Source organism: Trachypithecus francoisi, unplaced genomic scaffold, assembly GCF_009764315.1.
Source record: "Trachypithecus francoisi isolate TF-2019V2 unplaced genomic scaffold, Tfra_2.0 Lachesis_group2, whole genome shotgun sequence".
Lineage (NCBI taxonomy): Eukaryota > Metazoa > Chordata > Mammalia > Primates > Cercopithecidae > Trachypithecus > Trachypithecus francoisi.
In genome coordinates, this window is record NW_022681465.1 from 118927499 (window position 1) to 118953382 (window position 25884).

Here is a 25884-nt window from a genome sequence, read left to right on the forward strand (position 1 = left end):
CCAAAGTGCTAGGATTACAGGCTTGAGCCACTGCGCCTGGTGGCTTCTCAGAATGATATTTTCAAGTGTGCAATATAAAGCACATAGATTACAAATGAAACCAATCATATGGAGTACAGGTAACAAAATACTAGAAAACCTGTATATACTATGTATGTGATATATATGCCCATGTAATGTGATATATGGATGTATATACACATATGCACATTAAATAAGATCTACTAATAGGTCTAATAACTACTGTAATTTCAAAGTGATAAAAATATTTTGAGATATCTACAGCAGCTGCAAGGTGATATGAAATATCTGGGATTTCTATTGGTGACAGTCACAGCTACTGCTACTACTACTAGAGTTTGTTGGCTACATCCATAATGAAAGGAAATGCTTAATTTCAGTTAGAGGACAGTAAAACTTAAGACCAAATCTTTCACCATCCAAATACCAAGACACCCTGAATTCTACATATGGATCCGTTGTAGGGAGAGTCTATGGACCCAAAGTTAAGAAAGCCTGAATTGGCCGGGCGTGGTGGCTCAAGCCTGTAATCCCAGCACTTTGGGAGGCCGAGACGGGTGGATCACGAGGTCAGGAGATCGAGACCATCCTGGCTAACACGGTGAAACCCCGTCTCTACTAAAAAATACAAAAAAAACTAGCCGGGCGAGATGGCGGGCGCCTGTAGTCCCAGCTACTCGGGAGGCTGAGGCAGGAGAATGGCGTAACCCGGGCGGCGGAGCTTGCAGTGAGCCGAGATTGCGCCACTGCACTCCAGACTGGGCGACAGAGCGAGACTCCGTCTCAAAAAAAAAAAAAAAAAAAAAGAAAGCCTGAATTGTGTTTCAGAGGCATGGCAGAGAGATTAAATACGGCAGGGATGGCTAGTGGCTAGGTGTCTGTACGACCCTTGATTAGTTCAAGTGGCAGTGGAGTGAGAAACAGGAGGTCTGCCAGAAACACCTCTGGCAGAAGGTCCAAGTTTGAATCCCATAGGTATCACTTACCAGGGTTTATGAGAACTGGCTTGACCCTTCCCTTTGCCTAGTGCCCATTTCCTCATCTGTAAAATGAGAATGAGCCTGGTGTGGTGTATGGTGGCTCACACCTGTAATTCCAGCTGTTTGGGAGGCTGAGGCAGGAGGATTGCTTGAGACCAGGAGTTTCAGACCAGCCTGGGCAACATAGTGATCTCCCCTGCCCTGTCGCCTGTCTCCACAAAAAGTTAGCCAGGCACCGTGGCTCATGCCTGTAATCCTAGCTACTCAGGAGGATAAGGTGGGAGGAGCGTCTGAGCCCAAGAGTTTGAGGTTACAGTGAACCATGATCATGCCACTGCACTCCAGCCTGGGCGACAGGGAGACCCTGTCTCTAAAAAAGTAATAAATACATAAAATGGGAATGACGGTGTCTTCCTCCAATTGTTGAAAGGATTCAGTACATTAACAGGTGAAAACTTTTTGGGGGTCAATGAATGTTTGTTGTTAAGTAAGAATGATATTAAATGTCTATAGAGAACATGCCCCATGACACACTTTCCCTCAGCCAAGCATAATGTCTTTCCAAAGAGAAACCCAAAGTCTGAGCTGCCGTATGACCTGGGAGGCCGCTGTGTACTTGGAAGATAAGCCCTTTCTTGCCGGGTGAATATGGCTAAGTGTGCCCCGCTTTCCACCCCAATCCAAAAGAACAACCCGAACAGCAAATAACCTTGTTACTTTATTAGAAGAAGCATATTTACATTCTTGTAGTTAACTTTCCAGAGAACGTTTTATAAAAATTTTGTATAAAGTCTGGAAACTACATAAAAATAATTTCATCTTTCATAAAGGGAAAATATAAGTTAGTTACATTTACTCTAAAACCAGACAGAGAAAAAAAAAACCAGTTCTGTCTGTCCCTTATACAGAAAACACTAACACGGGGCACGAGGAATACTGCGTGGGCCTCTCAGAGATGGGCATTGCACGGTGGCTCCATTGTGAGGCTAGGTGACCCCACCAGTCCCCATCCAGAAAAGCACAGGGGCGCTCTGAGGGCTCAGGCGGCACTGAGCAGGGACGCAGCAACTCCTTGAAGGGCAAAGGTGATATGAAGGACAAGCCGCAAGAGGAATGATCATAGACTTTCACCTGAACCATGAAACTGGCATTTCACCTAACACTTTCTCACACGCCAGGCTACAAACAGAAATACTGCAAGCAAAGCCCAAAGCAGCCCTGTCTCACAGTTTCCAATGCCGGACTGGTCTGGTAGAACTAGGTCTATGTTCTGCAGTTACACTGCTGCTAGTTCATGTTTCCCCAGCACCTGTGCACCAAAGAGAATAAAAGGAGACAATTGTTTTGCTTGTCTCATTCGTGAGAGACCTGAAAAATGTCCTATCTGGGTCAAATTCTGCAGCAGGCAAGTTAAATGCTCACTAACCTGAGAACCATTGCTAGTTCCAAGAGCATCTTTACTGCATATTTAAGATTTGGGCAGTCCCCTTTTCCTGTTGAAGGGCTGCCCCTCCCTTCCCAAGCATCTAGTTATAACCAATGTTGAGAAAATTTCCAGGGAATTGCTTTAGAAAGACAGAGTATACAGAACCTTAACCTAGCTGGACACAGTGGCACATGTCTGTCGTCCCAGCTACTCTTGAGGTTGAAGGGGGGGAATCAGTTGAGCCACGAGTTTGAGATCAATTGGGGAACATATGAGAGACCCTGTCACAAAGAATTTTTTTTTTTTTTTTTGAGACAGTCTCGCTCTTCACCTAGGCTGGAGTGCAGTGGCATGATCTTGGCTCACTGCAACCCCTGCCTCCTGGGTTCAAGCAATTCTCCTATCTCAGCCTCCTGAGTAGCTGGGATTACAGGCATGCACCACCACGCCTGGCTAAAAATACAAAAATAATTTTGTATTTTTAGCAGAGACAGGGTTTCGCCATGTTGGCCAGGCTAGTCTCGAACTCCTGACCTCAGGTGAGCCACCATGCCTGGCTTAAAAAGAATCTTAAACCTGTAGGAGCAAAGGCGGAAAAAGTCCTCCCAGGGAGTCTCAACCACTCTACCACCAGCAAAACACTACCCAGATTCAATATGCCCATATGATGACTCCAAATCATTACCAGTTTTGTGTTGTTGAGATATCTTCCCAGAGAAACCATACATTTTACAGCTGTTTCAATGAAACAATTAGAAATCAGGGTGAAAAAAGGGTTTCTTTGTAAGTAAGACCGCATACTAGTTCAAACATTTGCTTTTATTTCATTATATACACTCTGCAGCTGTAGGATCAGAATCTGGGGGAAGCCAACTGAGAACCTGAAGTCCCAGGGGTCCATCTGAGGTACAGAACCTGTGCTTCCGCCATGTTCCTGGGGCAGGGGGCATTCCATTTCCCCCTGATGCTTTTTCTTCCTGAAGAGAAGTCCAAGAGACTGCCAGCCCAGGTCTGAAATGCAAGGTGGGACTCCTGAACACAGTCGGGGGGACGGAGCAGAGGGATACAGCCCTCCTGTTTCACCTGCAGACAGGGTGGGCAAGAGTGCTATGGAGCAGACTGGGTTGTGGAAGCCTTGTGTGCTGAGGAATTAGTCCCTGAACACAGGAGCCTGTGCGGGGGCCAGCATGAATCGCAGCCTGGCAGTACAGCCTGTGCTTCTCTGTGCCTCCGGTGCCAACACCCAGCATGCGCCACACCAACTGCTCCACCTAACATGCTCAGTGGCACAGGCTCAGGCAGCAAATGTGTTCCAACCCACCTGGGCAGAAGAGGCCAGGCCAGCAGACCAAGTCCTGTGTGTATGTATGCATGTGTGTGTACGTTCACACACATGTGCAGGAAGGGGGACACGAGATGGCATGAAACACTGGAGAAGCAGAATAAACATCTCAGCCTCCCTCTTTCCCCGGTCCCCACCCCCCACAAAGACATGGCCTAGTCTTAAGTGGAAAGCAAATTGGGAGAACAGGAAGAATGAGGCCATCTCCCGAGCAGCCAGCTGCAGGCCAGGCTCCACTGGAAACAAATGGCTCTGAGAGACTTGATTCAGTGACTCTGCAGGGAATGGCTGCAGAGAATTCCAGCCTGGATGAGCCCATGGAGACTTCATCAGCAGTGCTTTGTTCCCACACAGAGCAAAACTGGTATTTTGGCAAACAGGAGAGGACTCAAGGCCATGGAACACCCATTCCTCCTGGACCCTGACCCCACCAGCAGTCCCATCCCTTCCAGCTTGAAGGGATCTGGGGCTCAAGGAGAACATACATTAGGGTCATCATTACACCTCACCCTCCACAGGCCAAAGAGAAGTCAGGAACACTGCGGTGGGTCTATCGGGCACAGCTGGGGTGGCACAGGGTGAGGGGCTGGATTTGAGCTGGCACAGACGCAAGAGGGAAAAGGGGTCCTGAGTTACATGTTCACAGAGAATGAAGGAGAAGGCCCTGGGGCCCACCAAGTTGCCAGCACAGGCCCGGGCGGTTGTTAAGAAGCATCCGCAGAATTGTAGGGGAAGAACTTGGCGGCCTTGCTTGGGGTGGTGGGGTTTGGGCACTCCGCCTCCTCGCTCAGCTTGAAGAACATCTCCTGCTCCCGCTTCTTCTGGTTCAGATCCTCTTCCAGGGCCTAGGGAAGAGAGGACGGATGGCGCTTGGTCAGATCTGCAGGCCACACAAGGGTCCCCCACTCACAGGACCCCCACTGATATGGCCTTCTCTGGAACGTTCCCTTCCAGGCCTCACTGCTTGAGAAACTAGGTCTTCCCTCTTTCCTACCCTAGAGCTCCTCCCTCAGGAGGTAAGCACCACCTCCTGCCACTGCCACTCAGAAGCTCCCTGTGGACCAGAGGGTACAGTTGGGGGAAATGCCAATCTAGATGGGGCAGGGAGGAAAAAAGCAGATGCAAATCCCCTGGCAGGAAAACAGCCAGATGACTGGAGAAAAATCCGAGAGAGAAGAGGGAGAGAGATTTAGCAGCAAAGGAAGCAGAGATTGAGTTTTGCTTTTCTTTTTGTTGTTGTTGTTGTTTTAAATATACATTAGCTTTTGCCTAAACCCAGAGGTTCTGATTTTGAAGATTTGTGGTGGGACCAAGGGCTTCTGCACTGTACAAAGTCTTCAGGTTAACTCAGAGGAGAACTCTAGTTGAAAAGCACTGCGGGAGGTTCCCTTGAGCACAAGCTTATCTAGGTACATTGGATCCTACTAGAAATATTTTTCTTTTCTTTTTTTCGAATAGAGTTAAGCTCTGTCACGCAGGATGGAGTGCAGTGGCTCACTGCAAATTCAGCCTCACAGGTTCAAGTGATTCTCCTGCCTCAGCCTCCCCAGTAGCTGGGATTACAGGCACCCGCCACCATGACTGGCTAATTTTTGTATTTTTAGTAGAGAAGAGGTTTCACCATGTTGGCCAGACTGGTCTCGAACTCCTGACTTCAGGTGATCCACCCACCTTGGCCTCCCACATAACAGATTACAGGCTTGAGCCACCGTGCCCAGCACAGAAAAATTTCTTTTCTTTTTTTTTTGAGACGGAATCTCACTCTGTTGCCCAGGCTGGAGTGCAGTGACGCGATCTCGGCTCACTGCAACCTCCGCCTCCCATGTTCAAGTGATTCTCCTACCTCAGCCTCCCGAGTAGCCAGGATGACAGGCATGTCACCTGTATCACCTGGCTAATTTTTGTATTTTTAGTAGAGATGGGGTTTCACCATGTTGGTCAGGCTGGTCTCAAACTCCTGACCTCAGGCAATCCACCCACCTCGGCCTCCCAAAGTGCTGGGATTACAGGCGTCAGCCACCACGCCTGGACCTGAGAGACTTCTTAAGGGCTCTCCAATAATAAGCATTCAAGTAAGAAAGGACGCCAACCGCAGCGGAAAGAACATGGGCTTGGTGGTCAGACGACATTGTCAGAGCTCCAGGATTGTCTTTTTTTTTTTTGAGATGGAGTCTTGCTCTGTTGCCCAGGCTGGAGTGCAGTGGTGCAATCTTGGCTCACTGCAAGCTCCACCTCCCGGGTTCACACCATTCTCCTGCCTCAGCCTCCCGAATAGCTGGGACTACAGGCGCCTGCCACCATGCCCTGCTAATTTTTTGTATTTTTAGTAGAGAAGGGATTCTGCCATGTTAGCCAGGATGGTCTCGATCTCCTGATCTTGTGATCCGTCTGCCTCGGCCTCCCAAAGTGCTGGGATTACAGGCGTGAGCCACCGTGCCTGGCCTAGGATTTTCTAAAGAAACTGGAAATCAAGATTTTAATGTAAAATCTCCTTATATACTTAAAAGTGGACATCTTTTAAAAAAATTATAGGCCAGGCATGGTGGCTCACGCCTGTAATCGCAGCACTTTGGGAGGCCAAGGCAGGAGGATCACCTGAGGTCAGGAGTTCAAGACCAGCTCGGCCAACATGGCGAACTCCATCTCTACTAAAAACACAAAAGCTAGCCAGGCCTGGTGGTGTGTGCCTGTAATCCCAGCTACTTGGGAGGCTGAGGCAGGAGAATCACTTGAGGGGAGGTGGAAGTTGCAGTGAGACAAGATTGCGCCACTGCACTCCAGCCTGGGTGACAGAGCGAGACTCTGTCTCAGAAAAAAATTTTTTTTATATCACTATGTTGGTTGGCCAAACATACCATGCCTGTAAGCCAATTCCAGCACATAGGCTATCAGTTTGGGACCTCTGCTCTAGGAATACCAACAATTTAATAATAATAGCTACTACTTTTTGAGCACATAATGGTTTAGTAACTTGCCCAAGGTCTCACAACTAGTAATGGAGAAGTTAGGACTTCATCCCACCTGTGTGACTCCAAAGCCTTGGCTGTTTAAGCATTACTCTGTTCTACCCCCGCACATATATTTCTCAATACAAGCTTCTAAGGCCAGAGTCAGCGATCTTTTTTCTGTTATGTGACAGATAGTAAACATTCTTGGCATTGCAGGACACATTTGGTCTCTATTGTGACTACTCAACTGCCACTGTGGTACAAAATCAGCCACAGACAATCTGTAAATGAACAAGCATGGCTGTGTTCCAATAAAACTTTATTTACAAATACAGGTGGCGGGCCAGATTAGGACATTGGCAGTAGTTTGCTAACATCTACTTTAAGGAAATAAATATCTACATTTTACAGCCCGAAAAGCCAGAGTTCAGGAGGGAAGATTTGACTCGTTTGAGGCCACATTGTGTGTTAACACTGACCCAAGCAACACTTTATTGACTCCATCAGATATTCCGTATTTACTTGAAATACATCTGATTTTTTCTAAAAATACTCCACAATGTACAATCATCTCCCCGCCTCCATACAAGGCAGGGGTTTCACAGGCTGCTGACTGCAATGCAAGAATGTAAAAGACCATTTATTCTTGAATGAAAATCATCACCTCCGGGTCATTGTTCCAGCAGAAACCCAAATAGCTAATGACAGAAGAATTCTATAAAGAATTCTGGCCTTTCGGCCAGAACCGCCATCTTCCAGTAATTTGCCAAAATGACGAACACAAAGGGAAAGAGGAGAGGCACCCGATATATGTTCTCTAGGCCTTTTAGAAAACATGGAGTTGTTCCTTTGGCCACGTATATGCGAATCTATAAGAAAGGTGATACCGTAGACATCAAGGGAATGAGTACTGTTCAAAAAGGAATGGCCCACAAGTGTTACCATGGCGAAACTGGGAGAGTCTACAACGTTACCCAGCATGCTGTTGGCATTGTTGTAAACAAACAAGTTAAGGGCAAGATTCTTGGCAAGAGAATTAATGTGCGTATTGAGCACATTAAGCACTCTAAGAGCCGAGACAGCTTCCTGAAACGCGTGACGGAAAATGATCAGAAAAAGAAAGAAGCCAAAGAGAAAGGTACCTGGGTTCAACTGAAGCGCCAGCCTGCCCCACCCAGAGAAGCACACTTTGTGAGAACCAATGGGAAGCAGCCTGAGCTGCTGGAACCGATTCCCCATGAATTCATGGCATCATAGGTGTTAAAAAAATAAATAAATAAAAGACCTCTGGGCTGAAAAAAAAAAAAAAAAAAGAATTCTGCAAAGAGGTAGCCCCCACAGGCAAAGTCCAACGCCAGCTTCCCAACTGCACACCTGTGGTGCCTCCCCCGAGCCCAGGACCCTCTTTGAAGCGATCTGAGACATAAGGCAATAGCTAGAGGCAACGTGATCATTCATTTTTCAAACTCTCAGGATATGCCAAGGGTATAGAATGCCCAGATAAGATAACCAGGTGAACGTTTATTTCCTGATTGCAGAACCAACCTATGTCAGCAGGAACATTATTGATTTGAGTGTCAAGTACTGAAAGTCTCAGCAGACCATGGTTACAGAAACTGATGAGCGTGGGCCTGCTAACAGGAAGTCTGGGCCCTGGCCAGCTTCCAGCCAGAAAGCTCCATTAGCGCAGAGAGGGAGGCCTCAAGTCAAGGACTCCCAAGGCCATTACACAGATGAGATGGGCAGCTGCCTCCTGTGCAGACCACAGTTACAGTAAGCAGAACTGATGTACGATGGCAGAACAAACCTCAGGACTTCAGGACCCGTGGGCATGAGATTAAGGGTAACCTGGGCAGCTCTCTCCTCAGAGAGGTTAGGGGGATGAGTATGTCCTTGGTCTGTACTATGTACTGGCGACTTCTGGCATAACATTGCAGTATTGATAGCTTCACTGTACAACCAACCACAAGGAGGCCCCATGTTTTGTTTTTGGTTTTTTTTTGACGCAGTCTTGCTCTGTCACCCAGGCTGGAGTGCAGTGATGCGATCTTGGCTCACTACAGGCTCTGCCTCCTGGGTTCAAGCAATTCTGCTGCCTCAGCCTCCCATGTAGCTGGGATTACAGGCTTATGCCACTGTGCCCGACTAATTTCCGTGATGGTTAATTTTATGTGTCAACTTGGCAAGGCCATGGTATCTACCTACCTGTTTGGTCACACACCAGACTAGATGTCACTATGAAGGTATTTTCTAGATGTGATTAGCATTTAAATCAGTAAACTCTGAGTAAAACAAACTACCCTTCATGATGTGGGTGGGACTCAATCAGTTGAAGGCCTTCAGAGAAAAGAGAGAAGGAATTCTTCCTCTAGACAGCAACAACAACTGGGTCTCCAGCCTACTGACCTGTCCTGCCGATTTCAGACTCACCAGCCCCCACAACCATGTGAGCCAATTCCTTCAAATAACTAAATCCATTTCCCTCTCCCTCTCCCTCCACACACACACAACACGCACGCACCCTCTCTCTATATTAGTTCTGTTTCTCTAAAGAATCCAGACTAATACAGGCCCAGAGCGGGGAAGATGGCTTGCCCAAGATCCTAAAGCTGGTGACTAGCAAGAACGTCTAGAGTGCCAGCTAGAGAGGAAATGGATGAATTCCCCCCACCTCTGATACCGTCCTAATCCAAGCTGCCATCATTTCTCACCAAGATTATCACAATGGTTTCCTTACTGGTCTCTCTGCCTCCACTCTTGACCCCTGAGGGAAGCCAGTGGGATCCTTTTCAAAACATGAGTCAGACCACCCTGTCCTCTGCTCAGAACCCTCCAGTGGCTCCCATCTCACACAGAGTAAAAGCCAGGCTTTACATAGGTCCCCCCACCCCTCTGACTTTACCTCCTGTCACCTCCCACCATCACCACCACTCTCTCTGGCGCAGGGGCCTCCTTCTTTCACAAGCAAGGTGTCCAGGCCTTTGCAGTTGCTCTTCCCTGTGCTGGGAATGTCCCCCTGAAACCCCCCAGAGCTGCACGGCTCCCTTCCTCAGGTCCTTCAGATCTGGGCTCAGATGCCATATTCTTAGATGACATCTTCCTGCCACACTGCCTGAAGCAGCCCCGCTTTGTGACCGCCCCCCATGCTGTTTCCCTCCCTGCTTCCTGTCCCCTCACTAGAAGGTCAGTTCTTCCTGAGGGCAGGGACTTGTCCCTTTTGTTCAATGCAGTGTCTCTAGTGTCTGAAACAGTGTGGGGTACTGAGCAGGTGCTCAAGAAATACATGTTGCATTAATACACAAATGAATGAGCAAATGAATGAATGATCAAGCTAACGATGGCACACAAATGCAATCCCACGTGCTAAGTGCCATGACAGGGGCAAGGACGGGGAGCCCAGAAGAGACAGCATACAGCCTCCGTGGGGAATGCCTGAAAAATGAAGACACACAGAAGCTGGCCAAGCAAAGGCTGGTGGGTAGAGAATTCCTGGCAAGGGGAACAGGCTGGGCAAAAGCCCAGCAGAGAACGAGAGAAGCGCAGATGGTATGGAGATCTATTTGGGTACCGAAATCTGTTCAGAGCACAAGTCGGGGATGAGACTCACAGGAGATAAGGCAAGAACAGTAGTTCTCAAAGTGTGGTCCATGAACCCCTAGGGGGCCCAGAACACTTTCTGGGGGTGAGGAAGGGGCAGCAAGCTCTAGTTTCCTACTGAGACACAGTTTGCTTTTTCAGTGTTTTGATATTTGTGCTAATGGTACAAAAGCAATGATGGGTAAAACTTCTGGAGCTTCTGGAGGATTCAGACAATGGCCCCTCCAAACTGAATGAGTATTCTTCACCACCGTGCACTCACAGTGTTTATTTTTATTTTTATTTATTTTTTTTTTTTTGAGATGGAGTTTCACTCTTTCGCCCAGGCTGGATTGAAATGGTGATGAGATCTTGGCTCGCTGCAACTTCTGCCTGCCGGGTTCAAGTGATTCTCCTGCCTCAGCCTCCAGAGTAGCTGGGATTACAGGTATGCACCACCACACCTGGCTAATTTTTGTATTTTTAGTAGAGACGGGGTTTTGCCATGTTGGCCAGGCTGGTCTCGAACTCCTGACCTCAGGTGATCCACCCGCCTTGGCCTCCCAAAGTGCTGGGATTACAGGTGTGAGCCACCACACCAGGCCCACTCACAGTATTTTAGAAAGTTTTTCAATTAAAACAATAAAGCCAACGGCACTTAAGATCACCTTGAACGCAAATGGTTCACTTTATTAAATCCTGACCTTCAAGGTCACTGCCCTTTAACGTCCTGTGTGAGGAAATGAGAACTATGCATAAAGCATGCCTGCCGCCCATGAAAGCATGATGGCTGTCTATAGATCTTGTTCTTGTGCCTGATCTTGTTCTTGTGCAATTGTCTTGAGTTGTGGGCTGAACTAGCCACTTTATTTTGCAGAATATCATTTTTATTAAAAAACAACTGACAACTGGGCATGGTGGCATGCGTCTGTAATTCCAGCTACTTGGGAGGCTGGGACAGGAGAACTGCTTGAGCCCAGGCAGTCGGAACCAGCCTGGACAACATAGCAAGACCCCATTTCAAAAAAAAAACTGACGAATATGGGCATTTAGCAAATACTCTCTTAAAAATGAACAAACTGAGCTGATCACTTCAAGGGAAACAAACTAAAGATATTTATTGCCAATGACAAAATCTGAGCATTCAAGCAAAAATGAGAACTTTGGAAAACGTGTGTCCACCAGCCTGAACGTGACAGCTTCTCAATTTTTTTTTTTTTTTTTCTTTTTGACAAGGTCTCAATCTGTCACCCAGGCTGGAGTGCAGTGGTGCAATCATGGCTCACTGCAGCCTTGACTTCCTGGCCTCAAGTGATCCTCCCACCTCAGGTTTTAACATATCTGGGACTATAGGCGTGTGCCACTGTGCCCAGCTAATTTTTGTATTTTTTGTAGAGATGAGGTTTCACCATGCTGCCCAGGCTGGTCTCAAACTCCTGGGCTCACACCTGTAATCCCAGCACTTTAGGAGTGGTGGCGGGCGCCTGTAATCCCAGCTACTCAGGAAGGCTGAGGCAGGAGAATTCGCTTGAACCTAGGAGGTGGAGGTTGCAGTGAGCCGAGACAGCGCCACTCTACTTGCACTTGGATGTAACTTTGCCCCACCCATGATCCTGTAACACTGTGCACTGGTCACTTAGAAAATATTGGTTTACTGTGTTATGCCATCTTCCAAAAGTTGACATCTTACACAATATTTTTTAAAAATTATATCCGCCAGGCACAGTGGTGCACACCTGTAGTCCCAGCTACTCGGGAAGCTGAGGCAGGAGAATCACTTGAACCCAGGAGGCAGAGGTTGCAGAGAGCCAAGTTCCCGTGCCTGTAATCCCAGCACTTTGGGAGGCCGAGGCGGGTGGATCACTTGAGGTCAGGAGTTCAAGACCAGCCTGGACAACATGGTGAAACCCTGTCTCTACTAAAAACAGAAAAACTAGCCAGGTGTAGTGCCATGTGCCTGTAATCCCAGCTACTCAGGAGGCTGAGGCAGGAAAATCATTGGAACCCAGGAGGCAGAGGTTGCAGTGAGCCGAGATCAGCCACTGCACTCCAGCCTCGGGTGACAGAGTAAAAGTCTATCTCTAAAATAAAAAATTAAATAAAGAAATCAACAGATGGGTCAGGAGGGACGTTGCAGAGGGGCGAGTGACAGAGAAGAAACCCAGCAGAACGTGGGCTTAGGAGGACAAGGCAGGCGAGGAAGAGAGTGACTAGCACTGACTGCCACCAGGAGGTCAAGTCCAGCAAGTCATATCCATGGGAGTCAGCCACCAGGATGCTGTTATTGACCTTGCCGGAGAGGCTGCAGTGGGCTGAGAAAGGAATTTCTCAGTGGGCGGAGGAAGAAATTGTGAGAGGGCTTCACAGAGAAGGAGAGTGACAGGGCAGTAAAGAAAGATGCGGGACTGAGCGAGGGCATGGGTTTTGAAGGTGAAAGTATGGCAGGCACAATTCAAAAATGACCCCGGTGACTCTCCTATAACTCTCCCCGCTCCTCTGAGTGTGGGTGGAACCTCTGAATGTGATATCATTCCTGCAAGCAGGGAGGCTATCCCGTGACCCGCATTTAATCACGTGAGCACAAAAGGGTTTTCTCCTGCTGGTGGCAGAAGGGGATATCAGAGACATTCAAACATTCAAAGCACAAGAAGGTCTGAATGCATGCTTGCTATTTGGAGGTGGAAGAGGCCACATGATAAGGAATGCCGGCGGCCTCTAGAAAATAAAGTAACCCCTGTCCGAGGTCAGCAAGGAAATAGGGACCTCAGACCTACAGCCACAAGGAACTGGATTCTGTCAAAAGCTGAATGGGTTTGGAAGTGATTCTTCCCCAGAAACTTCAGCTAAGAGCCCAGCCACGCTGACAACGTTGATTGCAGCCTGGTGAGACCCTGAGAAGAGAACCCAGGTGAGCCCACCCAGACTCTTGAACTCCATTACCAGGAGAGAGTGAACGGGTGTTGGTTTAAGCTGCTTAGTGTGTTCATCACACAGCAACAGAAAACTAAATTGGCAAGTCGTCTATCTGGTGCTGGGTTCTGACTTCTGAGAATAACTTCCTCTAAGAGAAAATCCCCACAGGCTGGGCTTCTGGCCCAGCAGCATGGCTGGTTTGACTCACTGCAGCATGCTCTGTGGACACCACATGGCAGGAGTCCTTTGGTCCACGAGAGGGAGCTAAACAAGAGGCTGCCCTTCCAGAGCTGGAAGGTGCAGGGTGTTTAGCCATGAAGGGTTAGAAAGTTCCTCTCTCTCTCAGGCTGGAGATCCATTTGATGGTGCCACAAAGCAAGAGTCCACCAAAATAAGGAGACCTAACATGTCCTGGCCAGAGGCCTGTGCATGGCACAGAGCAGAGCCCGAGACTGAGCCCACCAGCTCGGACAAGGTTACCTTCTTGCGCGGCCGAAGCTTGTCCCGCCATTCCTTCAGGTTCTGATTATGGCTCTCATCCAGGGCCTTCAGCTTCTGGGTTTCGTGCTCTACCAGGAGGTGGCACTTTTCATTCTGGAACAAATTCCAGGCAGAACAGGTGAGAAATCAGAAGACACAGGCCCTGAAGACTGAGACACACCTCATGCTGTGGCCACGAGGGCACCCGCATCGTTCAATTGTTATTTCTTCTTCTTGACTATAAATCCCATTTATTCAAACTCTATATGTAAATCACACGCACCAAGAAGTGCCTGGAGGAATAGTCCAGAATATGTTCATAGTTCTTATTAACTCTGTGGTGGGGATGTGCAGTAAATTTGCAACTTTCTGTGAGGATACAGCAAGAAGGCAGCTGTCCGCAAGCCAGGAAGGGAGCCCTCACCAGAACCCAAACATGCTGGCGCCCTGATCTCAGACTTCCAGCCCCCAGAACTGTGAGAGAAGTTTCGGTTGTTCAAAGCATCATGGTACTTTGTTATGGCAGCCTGAGCTAAGATACTCTGTATGTATCACATATAATTTCCTCAGGGAAATCTGTGGCAAGGAATGAGGGTCACTGACACGGGTGAGACTCTTCCAACCTCACTGTTCTTTCTCTGAGGTAAGTTATCTGCTTTATAAAATGTAAATCTCTCTCATAGGCAGCAGTGACAAATCCCTGTTGATTTCTTGCAGGGAATCAGTCTTGTCATGAGGAGCTTATAAAGCAGGGGGGAAATGCCTCTATCCAGATACCACGACCCTACTGGGTTGGAAAAGTAGAATCCTTTGGGAGATTTTCATTTTGGGTTTCATGCTAGAGGCTTCTGGGAGTTTAGAACTTGGCTGAGTGAGAAGTAATACTCGCAGCAGCGCTGAGTTCCTGCGGCCTGCCAGGAGCTGTGCTCGGCACTTCACATGGGCTCTCCCAGTGCTCACAGAAACCCGAGGCAGGGATAGGAAAACAGATGCAGAAGGTGAATGGCTTGGTCAAAAGTCACACAGTGACAATCAGGAGAGCCCTGCTGGGCAGGCGTCAACACCTGGAATGTTTCCTCCACGCCTCCCCGCCTCTCCAGAAAATGCCCGATGAGTCCAACAGCCTGAGCAGTTTCTGAGGTTCGAATCGGCCCCGTCCCCACAAAGGGGCTTCAAGTACCAGCTCCTGGGGCCAGGACCCTCAAGCGTGGAGCAAACCCAGGGGCCAGGAAGCTTGAAGAGGTCAGGAATTACCACAGGAAAAGCAGCCCACAAGGGGCTCGGCCACACCCCGACCACCTTTGCCCAAAACACAGTGATGACTCAGAAACCCTGCAGCAGCCCACTGCCAGCTCCGTCACTTCACTCACAAGCCCTTGCCCCAGTCCTGCACAGCAGGAATGGTCATCCCCACACCCATTTTAGGGCTGTGAGAGCTTTGGCTTAGGAGGGTCATGTGATTTGCCCAACCTCACACAGCTCTAGAGCAGCATGGCAGGACTGGAACCTGTCCACCCCAGGCTTGTCTGATGAAGACTGTTCCCTGCTGTGGAGTTTCTGGCCCCCTGAGAGCTGATGGCCTTGGGGAAACTGAGGCAGCCTGGGGCAGGGGCAGGCAGGGCGGTACCTGCAGCTGCTGCAGCTCGCTCATGTTGCTCTCGCACTGCGCCAGCATGTCCCGCATCTGGTTCTCGTGTTTCTGCTGTTGCTGCAGCCGCTCCGACTTCTGCCTCTTCTCCTCCTGCTGGGAGAACTGCACCAGAGAGAGGGTGGGTGCCTCAGAGGGCCAGGGCCTGGCTGGTTGGGTAGGGAGCCCACCTCAGCCTTGGCCCAGGGAGATCCCTCAGGGGGACTGGTCTGTGCACAGCTCCAGTACCCAGCACCACCTGTGCCCGTGCTAAGTCCTCACCCTGAGCTGAGACCCAGCCCCTGCCCTTGAGGAGCCCCCCGGCTGGTGGGGACATGACACTATAATTGACACATGCCAGGAAAGTGTGTGTACCAGGCAGGAATCACAAGGGCCCGTGTGCCCGAGCCACAAGGGCAACACAGGATGTGGGGAAGCTGGCCAAATAAAAGCGTGGGAGTGCGGCAGGGAAGGGCGCAGGAGAATCAGCAACACAGCACCAAGCTCCCTCTGTCCACACACAGAGGTGAATTCACCATGAGGCTGACGAAGCTTCCAGGGCACGCCTGGCGACTCACACACCCCCTCCCAAGACCTTATGGCGAGCAGGTCGAGGTGCATCTTTCTTTTTTTTTTTTTTTAAGATAGAGTCTCGCTCTGTCGCTCAGGCTGCAGGGCAATGGTGCAATCTCGGCTCACTGCAGCCTTCCAAGCCATTCTCCTCCCTCAGCCTCCTGAGTAGCTGGGATTACGGGCCCGTGCCACCATGCCCAGCTAGTTTTAGTATTTAGTAGAGACAGGGTTTCACCATGTTGGCCAGACGGGTCTTGAACTCCTGAACTCAGGGGAGCCCCCTGCCTCAGCCTCCCAAAGTGCTGGGATTACAGGCATGAGTCACCGAGCCCAGCCTTTTTATTTTGAGACAGAGTCTTGCTCTGTTGCCCAGGCTGGAGTGCAGTGGCTCAATCTCGGTTCACTGCAACCTCCGCCTCCCAGGCTCAAGCGATTCTCCCATCTCGGCCTTCCAAGAAGCCAACACACCTGGCTAATTTTATTATTATTATTTTCTGAAGAGATGGGGTTTTGCTATGTTGCCCAGGCTGCTCTCAAACTCCTGGGCTCAAGTGACCCACTCACCTCGACCTCTCAAAGTGTTGGGTTTACAGACGTGAGCCAGCCTGCATCTTGTTTCATATTCTCCAAAATCGTGTAAGGCCCAGGCCCGACCAAACCTGGCCCTGCCTGCACCCCAGCACACTGGCAGACCCCGCAGGCCCGGCCCCCACCTGCTTGATCTTCTCGCGCTGCTCGGCTGCGCTGCCGCCGCCGTTGATGTGGAGGCTCTTCTTGTACATGGCCATGCGCGTCTTGCCCTCACTCCTCTGGATCTTGGGCAGCCGTGCCTTTTCCTGCTGCTGCCGCACCTTCAGCTGCTCTATCATGCGCTGGTTGTAGCGCTGCATCTGCTCCCGCTCCTGGAGAGGAATATCCAGGGGGGCTGGGGTCAGCTGCACTCCGGACTTGGAGTGTGGACACAGGCTAGAGGTCCCCACACGCCACTCAGGGGCCCAGGACCAACGCGGCCCACGATGTTCAACAGAGCAAGGCTTCTACGCTAATAACATTTTTTTTTGTTCTCACTTTAAAAATTCTTGTTAATAATATCTTGGATTCTTACCTTCTAAATGCCTTTTCATCTAATCAATGATGGCATGCCATCATTAGCTAATATCTCAAAGCAAAATGTACACGAAAGGGGATGGTTTCTCATTAGTGATGGCAGATGTGAATTTATATTTTAAAAAACCCTGATACATTTGAATTTTTTCCTTCCCCTAACACCTATTTGTATTTCAAAGCTCAGCAGGGGTATCACCTCCTCCAAGAAGTCTTCCCTGATTTCTTCACCTGGTTGGGTAGCCTTATTCTGAACTCCCATGGCCCTATACTGACTTCCATCACTGCATTTAGATAAGAAACTGGAATTATACACAGCTGCTGTGCATCCAGACCTTGGTTTGTCTGTCACTGTCCCACTATGAAGGCTGAACTGAGACAGACAATTCCCGCAGGAGAGGGTGCTTTGGCCACACAGATCAGGGGCCCTCACCAGCTCTGGGGAGTTCAGGGAAGGCTTCCCGGCAGAGGTGGTGTTTAAGTGGAGACGTAAGAGTATTCTGAGGGAATGCACAAGAAAGAGAGAAACAGAAAATGGAAAGGGAGGACAAGAAGAGGGAAAAGAGAAGAAAGAGGAAAAGAAAGACACACCGGGCGGGCGCGGTGGCTCACGCCTGTAATCCCGGCACTGTGGGAGGCCGAGGCGGGCAGATCACTTGAGGTCAGAGGTTTGAGACCAGCCTGGCCAACAAGGTTAAGCCCAACTCTACTAAAAAAAAAAATACAAAAATTAGCCGGGCATGGTGGTAAGCACCTGTAATCCCAGCTACTTGGGAAGCTGAGGCAGGAGAATCGCTTGAACCCCAGAGGCGGAGGTTGCAGTGAGTCTAGATGGCGCCACTGCACTCCAGCCTGAGCAACAGAGCAAGACTCCATCTCAAAAGAGAAGAAGAAAAAAAGGACACATACAGCTAGTAACAGAGTCAGCGAGGGAGCTGCTTGGGCCATCGGCTTCCCTGCATGGTTTGCCCTATTCCTGGTCCCTTGAGCTGAAGCAGGACACCCCTGGAGAACCTCTTGGGGCCTCACTGCAGCCAGCCCTGGCTCCTCTTGGGGGCACTTGTCATCCAAAGTGTGCACCCAAGAGGTGCCCCATCACATCCAGCCTCACGGCCCTCCCAGGTCGGCCGGGCAGCAGACCCGAGCCCCAGGCCGCTGGCAGCCTCACCTTCTCATGCTTGCGCAGCAGCTCGTGCCGCTGGAGGAAGTACTGGTCTTTGAGCTGCTGCTTCACCAGCTGGTGCCTCTCCTGCAGCTGGTGCTCCTCCATCTCCCACAGGGCTGCTTCCCGGTCTGCGGAGGACATGCCACACACCTGGTGAGGTGCTGACATCCAGAGACCCGACAGGCTCTCTGCCCCGCCCCTCTACCTGGCCTCCTCATGCTGGAGATCACCAACCTGCTAGGCTCAGGAATCGCCACATGTGCTACCTCATTAGACCATGTTGGCTGACCTGAGCTGAGGCCTAGAAACTTCCTTTAAAGCTAAGGAATGATAGCTCCCAGCAGCATGGTAGAGCAGGAAGTGCTCAAAGTCAGGAGCCAGAGAAACTGCAGATATAGGCTGGAACCCAGCTCCATCGGTGGGATTAGGAATGGAGAGGTTCTCTAGGCATCAGCTGCCATCTCTGCCAGATGAACACAGCTATACTATGGAGGGAGGGGACATCCTTGGGAGATACTTTGAAGTGCAATCCACACTGCATCTCTACTTTCCTGATGCACACGTGGGAAGGGCTCAGATGCAGACCCCGTGAAAAAGACAGAATGGCCTCTTGTCATTATTTCCTCCTTTGAAAAACAGGTGAGATCCTCGTCCCCTGCATGTCCCACGCATGCGTTATGCAGACAATGGCATCTGGCATCTTATCACTGGAGGTCTATTAATCCACCCTTGTGCACAGCACCCGGGTGGGGACCTGGAGTCAAAGGGAGACTCTCATGCCCTTGGAGACAGGAGATTATGCTTGGCTCAGTGCGAATGTTGTTTATTTCACTGCATTCCTGTTCTGTGCAAAATGGTATCTGCTTTTGCTATATCAGAATAGTGATTCTGGCTTCCACCCCAAAATCAGAACCACAGTTCCGTAAATAGGGCGGTTCTTACCAACATCATGGAATAGGAAAAGCAAGTGAGGGCTTTTCTCAAAACAACTGTGCCCTATTCAGAATATCGAAAACTCAAGAAGCCTGTTTTGCTGATCCACACTAATTAAATAACAGGTTTATGCTGCTTAACTGCACTGGTCATCAAAGGCCTGGAGGAGGCGTGTTTTATAAGCGAGCCAAAAATGGCCCTGGGATGTTGGCCTCATGTTGTTTACTTCCTCACAGCAGGCCCGGACCACCAAAAGTCCACAGGCACCAAACTCAAATGTATACCTATCCTCTTGCTATTTCTAAAACATAGTATGTACGGCCAGGCACAGTGGCTCACGCCTATAGACCCAGCATTTTGGGAGGCTGAGGTGGGCAGATTGCTTGAGCCCAGGAACTTGAGACCAGCCTAGGCAAAATGGCAAAACCCTGTCTCTACTAAAAATACAAAAATTAGCTGGGTGTGGTGGCGTGCACCTGTAATCACAGCTACTCAGAAGCCTATGGCACGAGAATCACTTGAACAGGGGAGGCAGAGGCTGCAGTGAGCCAGTATTGTGCCACTGCACTCCAGCCTGGGTGACAGAGTGAGACTTGGTCTCAAAAAACAAAAACAAAACCCATGTATATAGCTACAGAAAAAAGCTCAAACAGGGGCGGGCGCGGTGGCTCACACTTGTAATCCCAGCACTTTGGGAAGCCAAGGTGGGTGGATTACTTGAGGTCAGGAGTTCAAGACCAGCCTGACCAACATGGTGAAACCCCATCTCTACTAAAAATATAAAAAATTAGCTGGATGTGGTGGCACAAACCTGTAATCATCCCAGCTATGAAAGAGGCTGAGACAGAAGAACTGCTTGAACCTGGGAGGTGGAGGCTGCAGTGAGCCAAGATTGTGCCACTGCACTCCAGCCTGGATGACACAGTGAGACTTCATCTCCAAAGAAAAAAAAAAGTTCAAACCAAGCAGATATTTAGCCATTTGGAGCCTGCCTACTTTGCATACCGCATGAAACTGCACCTAACATCTGCTAGCCATAGAGAAAACAGACCCAAGGGCTCCAGAAAGACCCCAAGCCACCGCTGCCCTTTGCAGTTTTCTGACCTAGAGATGCCCCATCTGAGCTCCCCACACTGGACAACATCATCTAGACATGTGAGCCCCCTCTCAGGTCCCCTTCTTGCCCAAGAGTTCTTTTGCCTTCTTCCCCTGCTGGATGGTGGCCTGCACCATCATCTCTAGAAGGCCTCATTCTGTAAGGGACCCCCTGAGCATGTAAACCTGTCAAAATGCCCCTCAAGCAAAGCTGCTTGTATGCTACTGCCATCTTGTGGTCATTTATTTTTTTCTCAATCAGCCCTGAAATGCCCGGCTGCCTGATACTGTCATCCAAGGCCCAGCTCTATCACCCATTAACTGTGCAACCTCAGTGCTACGATCTGAATGTTTCCATCCCCTCCAAATGTGTATGTTGAAATCTTAACCCCTGAGGTGAGGGTATTAGGAGGTGGGGCCTTTTGGGAGGTGATTAGGTCATGAGGGTGGAGCCCTCGTGAATAGAATCAGTGCCTTTTTATTAATAAAAGAGACCCCAGGCTGGGAACGTTGGCTTATGCCTGTAATCCCAGCACTTTGGGAGGCCGAGGCAGGCAGATCACTTGAGCCCAGGACTTTGAGACCAGCCTGGACAACACAGAAGACCCCATTTATACAAAAAACACAAATTAGCCAAGTGTGGGAGCACATGCCTGTAGTCCCAGCTACCTGGGAGGCTGAGGTGGGAGGACTGCTTGAGCCTCAGAGGCAGAGGTCACCGTGAGCCATGACTGTGCCACTGCACTCCAGCCTTGGCCACTGAGCAAGACCCTGTCTCAAAACAAAACAAAACAAAACAAAAAAAACAAAAAACTACAAAACCCCAAAAACCCAGAGACCCCAGAGCTAGTCTCCCCTCCGCTATGTGAGGATACAGGGAGAAGGTGCCATCTATGAAGCAGAGGGTAAGCCCTCCCCAGACCACACATGTGCTGGCACCTTGACTGTGATTTCCCAGCCTCCAGAAGTGTGAGAAACGAATGTCTGTTGTTGATAAGCCACCCAGTCAGTGGTATTTTGTTAGAGCAGCTGAATGAACTAAGATACTTGGCCAAAGAATAGTAACTCTCCAGGCCTCAGTTTCCTCATCTACAGAAATGGGGATAACCCAGGCCCTGCCCCACAGTGTTAGGCGAGGATTTGGTGAGATAAAGGTGGAAAAATGGACTGGCACATGGCCTGGCAGACTGGTTGCCCAGTCCCTGCCAAGCTGTCTCCACCTCCCGTAAACCCAGCTCACTTATTAACCTACACTATGCCTGTTCCTTTCTTCTCTTGACTTCTGGAATAATGTCAAATAGTCTTGGTGACAACTGGTGTCCTTGTCTCGTTCCTTACTCCAGGTTTCACCAGGAAGAATGATGTTTAGTTGTGGGGATGGAGAAGGACTGGGAGGTTTTTCTTGCCCACCCCACTTCCCAGGGCTGGGATGTCCACAGCGACTCTGGGCCAAGACAGCGCTGCCACTCGCACGCCCCCACCTCGAAGGAGCTCCTGCTTCTTCATGAGGCACTCACGCTCCTTGCCACAGATCTCCCGCCTGTTGTCGGTGGTGAGCCTCTTCATGGCCAGCTCCAGGTCCTCCTTCTGCTTGGCTACAAAGTCCCGGTCCTGTGGTGAGAGAGGAGGACAGGCCTTTATCCAGAGCTGGCTTGGGCACCTCAATGTCTCTTCCTATTATGGAAGAAAAGCCTGCGTGATCAGAGAAGAAAATTCAGAAACAGAAAAGAAATTAGTGGAGGGTAAATTTAAGAGAGACTTAGAGACACATCAACCAATTTCAACACGTGGGCTTCATCTGGATCCTGGATCAAAGAACAATTTTTTTTTTTTTTTTGAGATGGAGTCTCGGTCTATCACCAGGGCTGGAGTGCGGTGGCACAATCTCGGCTCACTGCAATCTCCGCCTCCCAGGTTCAAGCGATTCTCCTGCCTCAGCCTCCTGAGTAGCTGGGATTACAGGCGTGTACCACCACACCTGGCTAATTTTTGTATTTTTAGTAGAGACGGGGTTTCACCATGTTCGCCAGGCTAGTCTCGAACACCTGACCTCGTGATCTGCCTGTCTCGGCCTCCTAAAGTGCTGGGATTACAGGCTGAGCCACTGTGCCTGGCCAATGTTTTTTTTTTAAAGGATGACATTCATGAAACAATTGGAAACTGGAATCCTGACAATATTATGTTGTTCAGCAATTACAGTTGAATTTGCTACGTGTGTTTATGGTATGGTAGTTATTTCTCTGACGTTTGACAGGTAAAATAATATGATGTCTGGGATTTGATTAAAAATAATACCTTGGGGTCAGGAAGTGAATGAGTGGGCATGAGGTGATCTTACTGAGATTAGGTGATAGGTATTCGGTGGTTCATTATGCCATTATACCTATTCCTATGTTTCTTTTCTTTTCTTTCTTATTTATTTATTTATTTTTTTTTTGAGAGACAGAGTCTCGTTCTGTCACCCAGGCTGGAGTGCAATGGCATGATCTCGACTCACTGCAACCTTGGCCTCCCAGGTTCAAGTGATTCTCCCATCTCAGCTTCCGGAGTAGCTGGGACTACAGGTGCGCACTACCACGCCCGGCTAACTTTTGTATTTTTAGTAAAGACGGGGTTTCACCATGTTGGCCAGGCTGGTCTTGAATTCCTGGCCTCAAGTGATCTGCCCACCTTGGCCTCCCTATTCCTATGTTTTTAATTTTCCATAATAAAGAGTAAAAAAAATTAAAATAAAAAAATTTAGAAATCACAGAATTAGTAAAACTCTCCACTCATCCTATCACCCAGAGTTGGCAACTGTATGTCTCTACAAGTGTATTTATAGCTGTTGTTATTGTTGTGTTACAAAAATTATTAAAAAGGGCTCAAAGAGATTATGTGAGCACCCAAGTTCACAGCAGCATTCTTCACAATAGTCAAGGGATGAAAACAGCCCACGTGTCCGTCCACAGATAAATGGATAAACATCATGTGTTATATCCATACAATGGAATATTATTCAGCCTTAAAAAGGAAGGAAATTCTGACACATGCAACAACATGGATGAACCTTGAGGACATTACACTAGATGAAATAAGCCAATCACAAAACGACAAATATTCTATGATTCCACTTATATGAGGTACCTAGAATAGTCAAATTCATAGCGAAAGCAGAATAAAGTTAGCAAGGGTTGGAGGAGAAGAAATGGAGAGTTACGGTTTGATGGGTGCAGAGTTTCAGTTTTACAAGATGAGAGAGTTCTGGGGATAGATGGTGGTGATGGCCGCACAGTGAGACCATGCTTAACACCGCTACTTTGTACACTTAATAATAGGAAAGATGGTAAATTTTATGTTATGACTATTTTACCACAATTTTAAACAATTATTTTAAAAATCTTTCCATGTTATAATGTGATCTTCTGGCCAGGCACAGTGGCTCACGCCTGTAATCCCAGCACGCTGGAAGGCTGAGGCAGGCGGATCACCTAAGGTCAGGAGTTCGAGACCAGCCTGGCCAACATGGTGAAACCCCATCTCTACTAAAAATACAAAAATTAGCCAGGTGTGGTGGCATGGACCTGTAGTCCCAGCTACTTGGGAGGCTGAGGCAGGAGAACTGCTTGAACCCTGGAGGTGGAGGTTGCAATGAGCTGAGATTGTGCCACCACACTCCAGCCTGGGCAACAGAGTGAGACTCCATCTCAAAAAAAAAAAAAAAAAAACTGGGATGAAACTCCCACTTTTGAAACTCCATCTCAAATAAATAATGTGATCTTCTATCATATGTGTTCAGTGGCTGAAAAATTTCATGCTATGGATGTTATTTATCCAATAAACAACACGGTGTTTCCAGGTTTTATATATATTTAAAGTAGTGCTACTTCATATTCTGGTAGTTAAGTGTGAACCTCTGTGATGACTCCTTCAGGATTTTTAGATTCCCTCAGGATTTCTAGAAGCAGAAAATCCAAGCCAAAAAATGTGCATATCTTCAAAGCTCTCCATGCAACTGCCTCCTCCAGGCCACACCGTCTACTGTCCCTCTGCGTGGACCAGGGCCTGTGTGCCCCGCCTCACCAGTCCGCAGTCTCTTCCTAATTGCGTTGTAACAGGACAGCTCATAGGGTGTTCCGGAGAGAACACAAGCTTGAGGCCTCGACCCCCTCCCCGACTGTGAACTTAGCAATGTCACCTCTCTCGGTCTTTGTTTCCTCTTCTGTGAATGGGAAAATGAACAGCTCCTACCATGGTAAGCTATGAACGCTGAACCAGGTAATGTAGAAAGCATTTGTAAATGTGGACTCAAAGATTCTCTGCTTTGGAGGCTGAGGAAGCAGAACACACAAAGACCCCCCTCGTGGGGAAAATGGAAGCATTCCAGCACGGGATGAAAAGGAGGCTGGGGAGGGCAGCCAGGGCACAGCAAAGAGGCAGCGCTTATCTTAGGGACAATGCGGGAGCCACTGAAGGCTTTTAAGGCACAGGGCTGTGGGGGGAAGGGTGCTGTTATCAGACTTGGAATTCAAATTGATCACACCTGCAGGCAAAAGAGAAGAAACTGCAGGGGAAAAACAGCAACAGGAAGCCTCCTTGGGAGGCCAATGGACAGTGGCTGGGAGGTCATGGAGATGGTGACAAGTTGATAGATCCAGAGACAGGAGATAAGAAATATACATACCATGCTTCAGGAGGTGATGAAGGACTGGAGGGAAAGGAGGGGTCAGGAATGATGGGCCACAAAGGAAGGAAAATGGCACCCTTCAGAGCATGACAGGACCAGGTCTGAGACATCATGAGTTTGATGTCCTTTAGACTTAAAGATGCCAAGAGGGCAGGGGAATATACTTGGTTGGTCAAGAAGATGCGACTTACAAATAAATAACCCTAAAACAAGGTAAGAGGTGCTAAGGGTTTGGGAGGGTGGTCAATGTAAAGTGTTGGGGTATTCAGAGATGGAAGAGCTCGCTTCCAGTTGGAGGCAAGGCAATCAAGGAAGGCTGCATGGAAGAGGGGATAATGGGGCCATGAAGGATGAGGCCAGATTTAGGTATTCAGAACAGGGTATTTGAGGGGCAGTGACTGGGCAAAGGCAGAGAGGGGGCCTGGTCACCATTCCAGGTCTCACACCAGTCCCTGCACTCCCCAGCTGAGGCCAGGGACTCACAAGAAGCTGCTTTTTCTGCGTATGCTCCTCCATCTTTTGCTTCATGCTCTCCTTCCGCTGCTGTCGGGGGAGCTTCTCCACCTCATTCTTCACCTGCAACAGAGACAGCAGAGAGGGGCTGGGTCAGGGTCCTCTCCATGCTTCCTGCAGTATATTCTTCAACCCAGAACTCCTGGGCCAGAGACTGGAGAAGAGGCTCAGCGTTGCGGGGCCAGCACCCTATGTGGCTCCCACCAAACCCCTCTGAGCAGGTGCCTCACACTGGCCTACTCCTGCCTGCCACTGGTTTCAGCTTCCAACTCCCCTAGAGCGGGCAGGTGCTGTTTTCAGCTGCGTGGTATCCTCCCTCCTCTTCTGGTAACAGCGCCCGGATTCCTGCAGGGCAGTGTTTCTCAACCTTTTTAAAAAATTACAGTCCCCACAGAAGTTCTTTTAGACATTTTTTCTTAATCCCTCTCCCCCCATGAAATTAGTCCAACAGACAATACTGTCAATCTGATAAACCATTGTCACATCTCAGGTATTTGGCTTCCTTTGCGGTAATATTAGCCT

General features: G+C 49.1%; 2 protein-coding genes across 2 annotated transcripts in view; one reads left to right on the forward strand and one right to left on the reverse strand.

Moving 5' to 3' along the window:
- Window positions 1-1706: 1706 nt before the first annotated feature.
- Window positions 1707-25884, reverse strand: part of STK10 (serine/threonine kinase 10) — a 156691-nt gene continuing 132513 nt past the window's right edge. Inside the window, exons 13-19 of the mRNA XM_033180296.1 lie at window positions 25333-25425; window positions 21665-21794; window positions 18159-18283; window positions 16600-16788; window positions 15314-15439; window positions 13687-13800; window positions 1707-4614 (exon numbers count right to left, since the gene is read on the reverse strand). Coding sequence (XP_033036187.1) covers window positions 4474-4614; window positions 13687-13800; window positions 15314-15439; window positions 16600-16788; window positions 18159-18283; window positions 21665-21794; window positions 25333-25425 — 918 coding nt within the window. The 3' untranslated portion in view covers window positions 1707-4473. The remainder of the gene's footprint in view (window positions 4615-13686; window positions 13801-15313; window positions 15440-16599; window positions 16789-18158; window positions 18284-21664; window positions 21795-25332; window positions 25426-25884) is intronic.
- LOC117065454 (60S ribosomal protein L21-like) lies at window positions 7449-7989 on the forward strand. The gene has a single exon (XM_033180297.1). It carries the CDS (start codon window positions 7489-7491, stop codon window positions 7972-7974), a length of 486 nt encoding a protein of 161 aa, XP_033036188.1. The 5' UTR covers window positions 7449-7488; the 3' UTR covers window positions 7975-7989.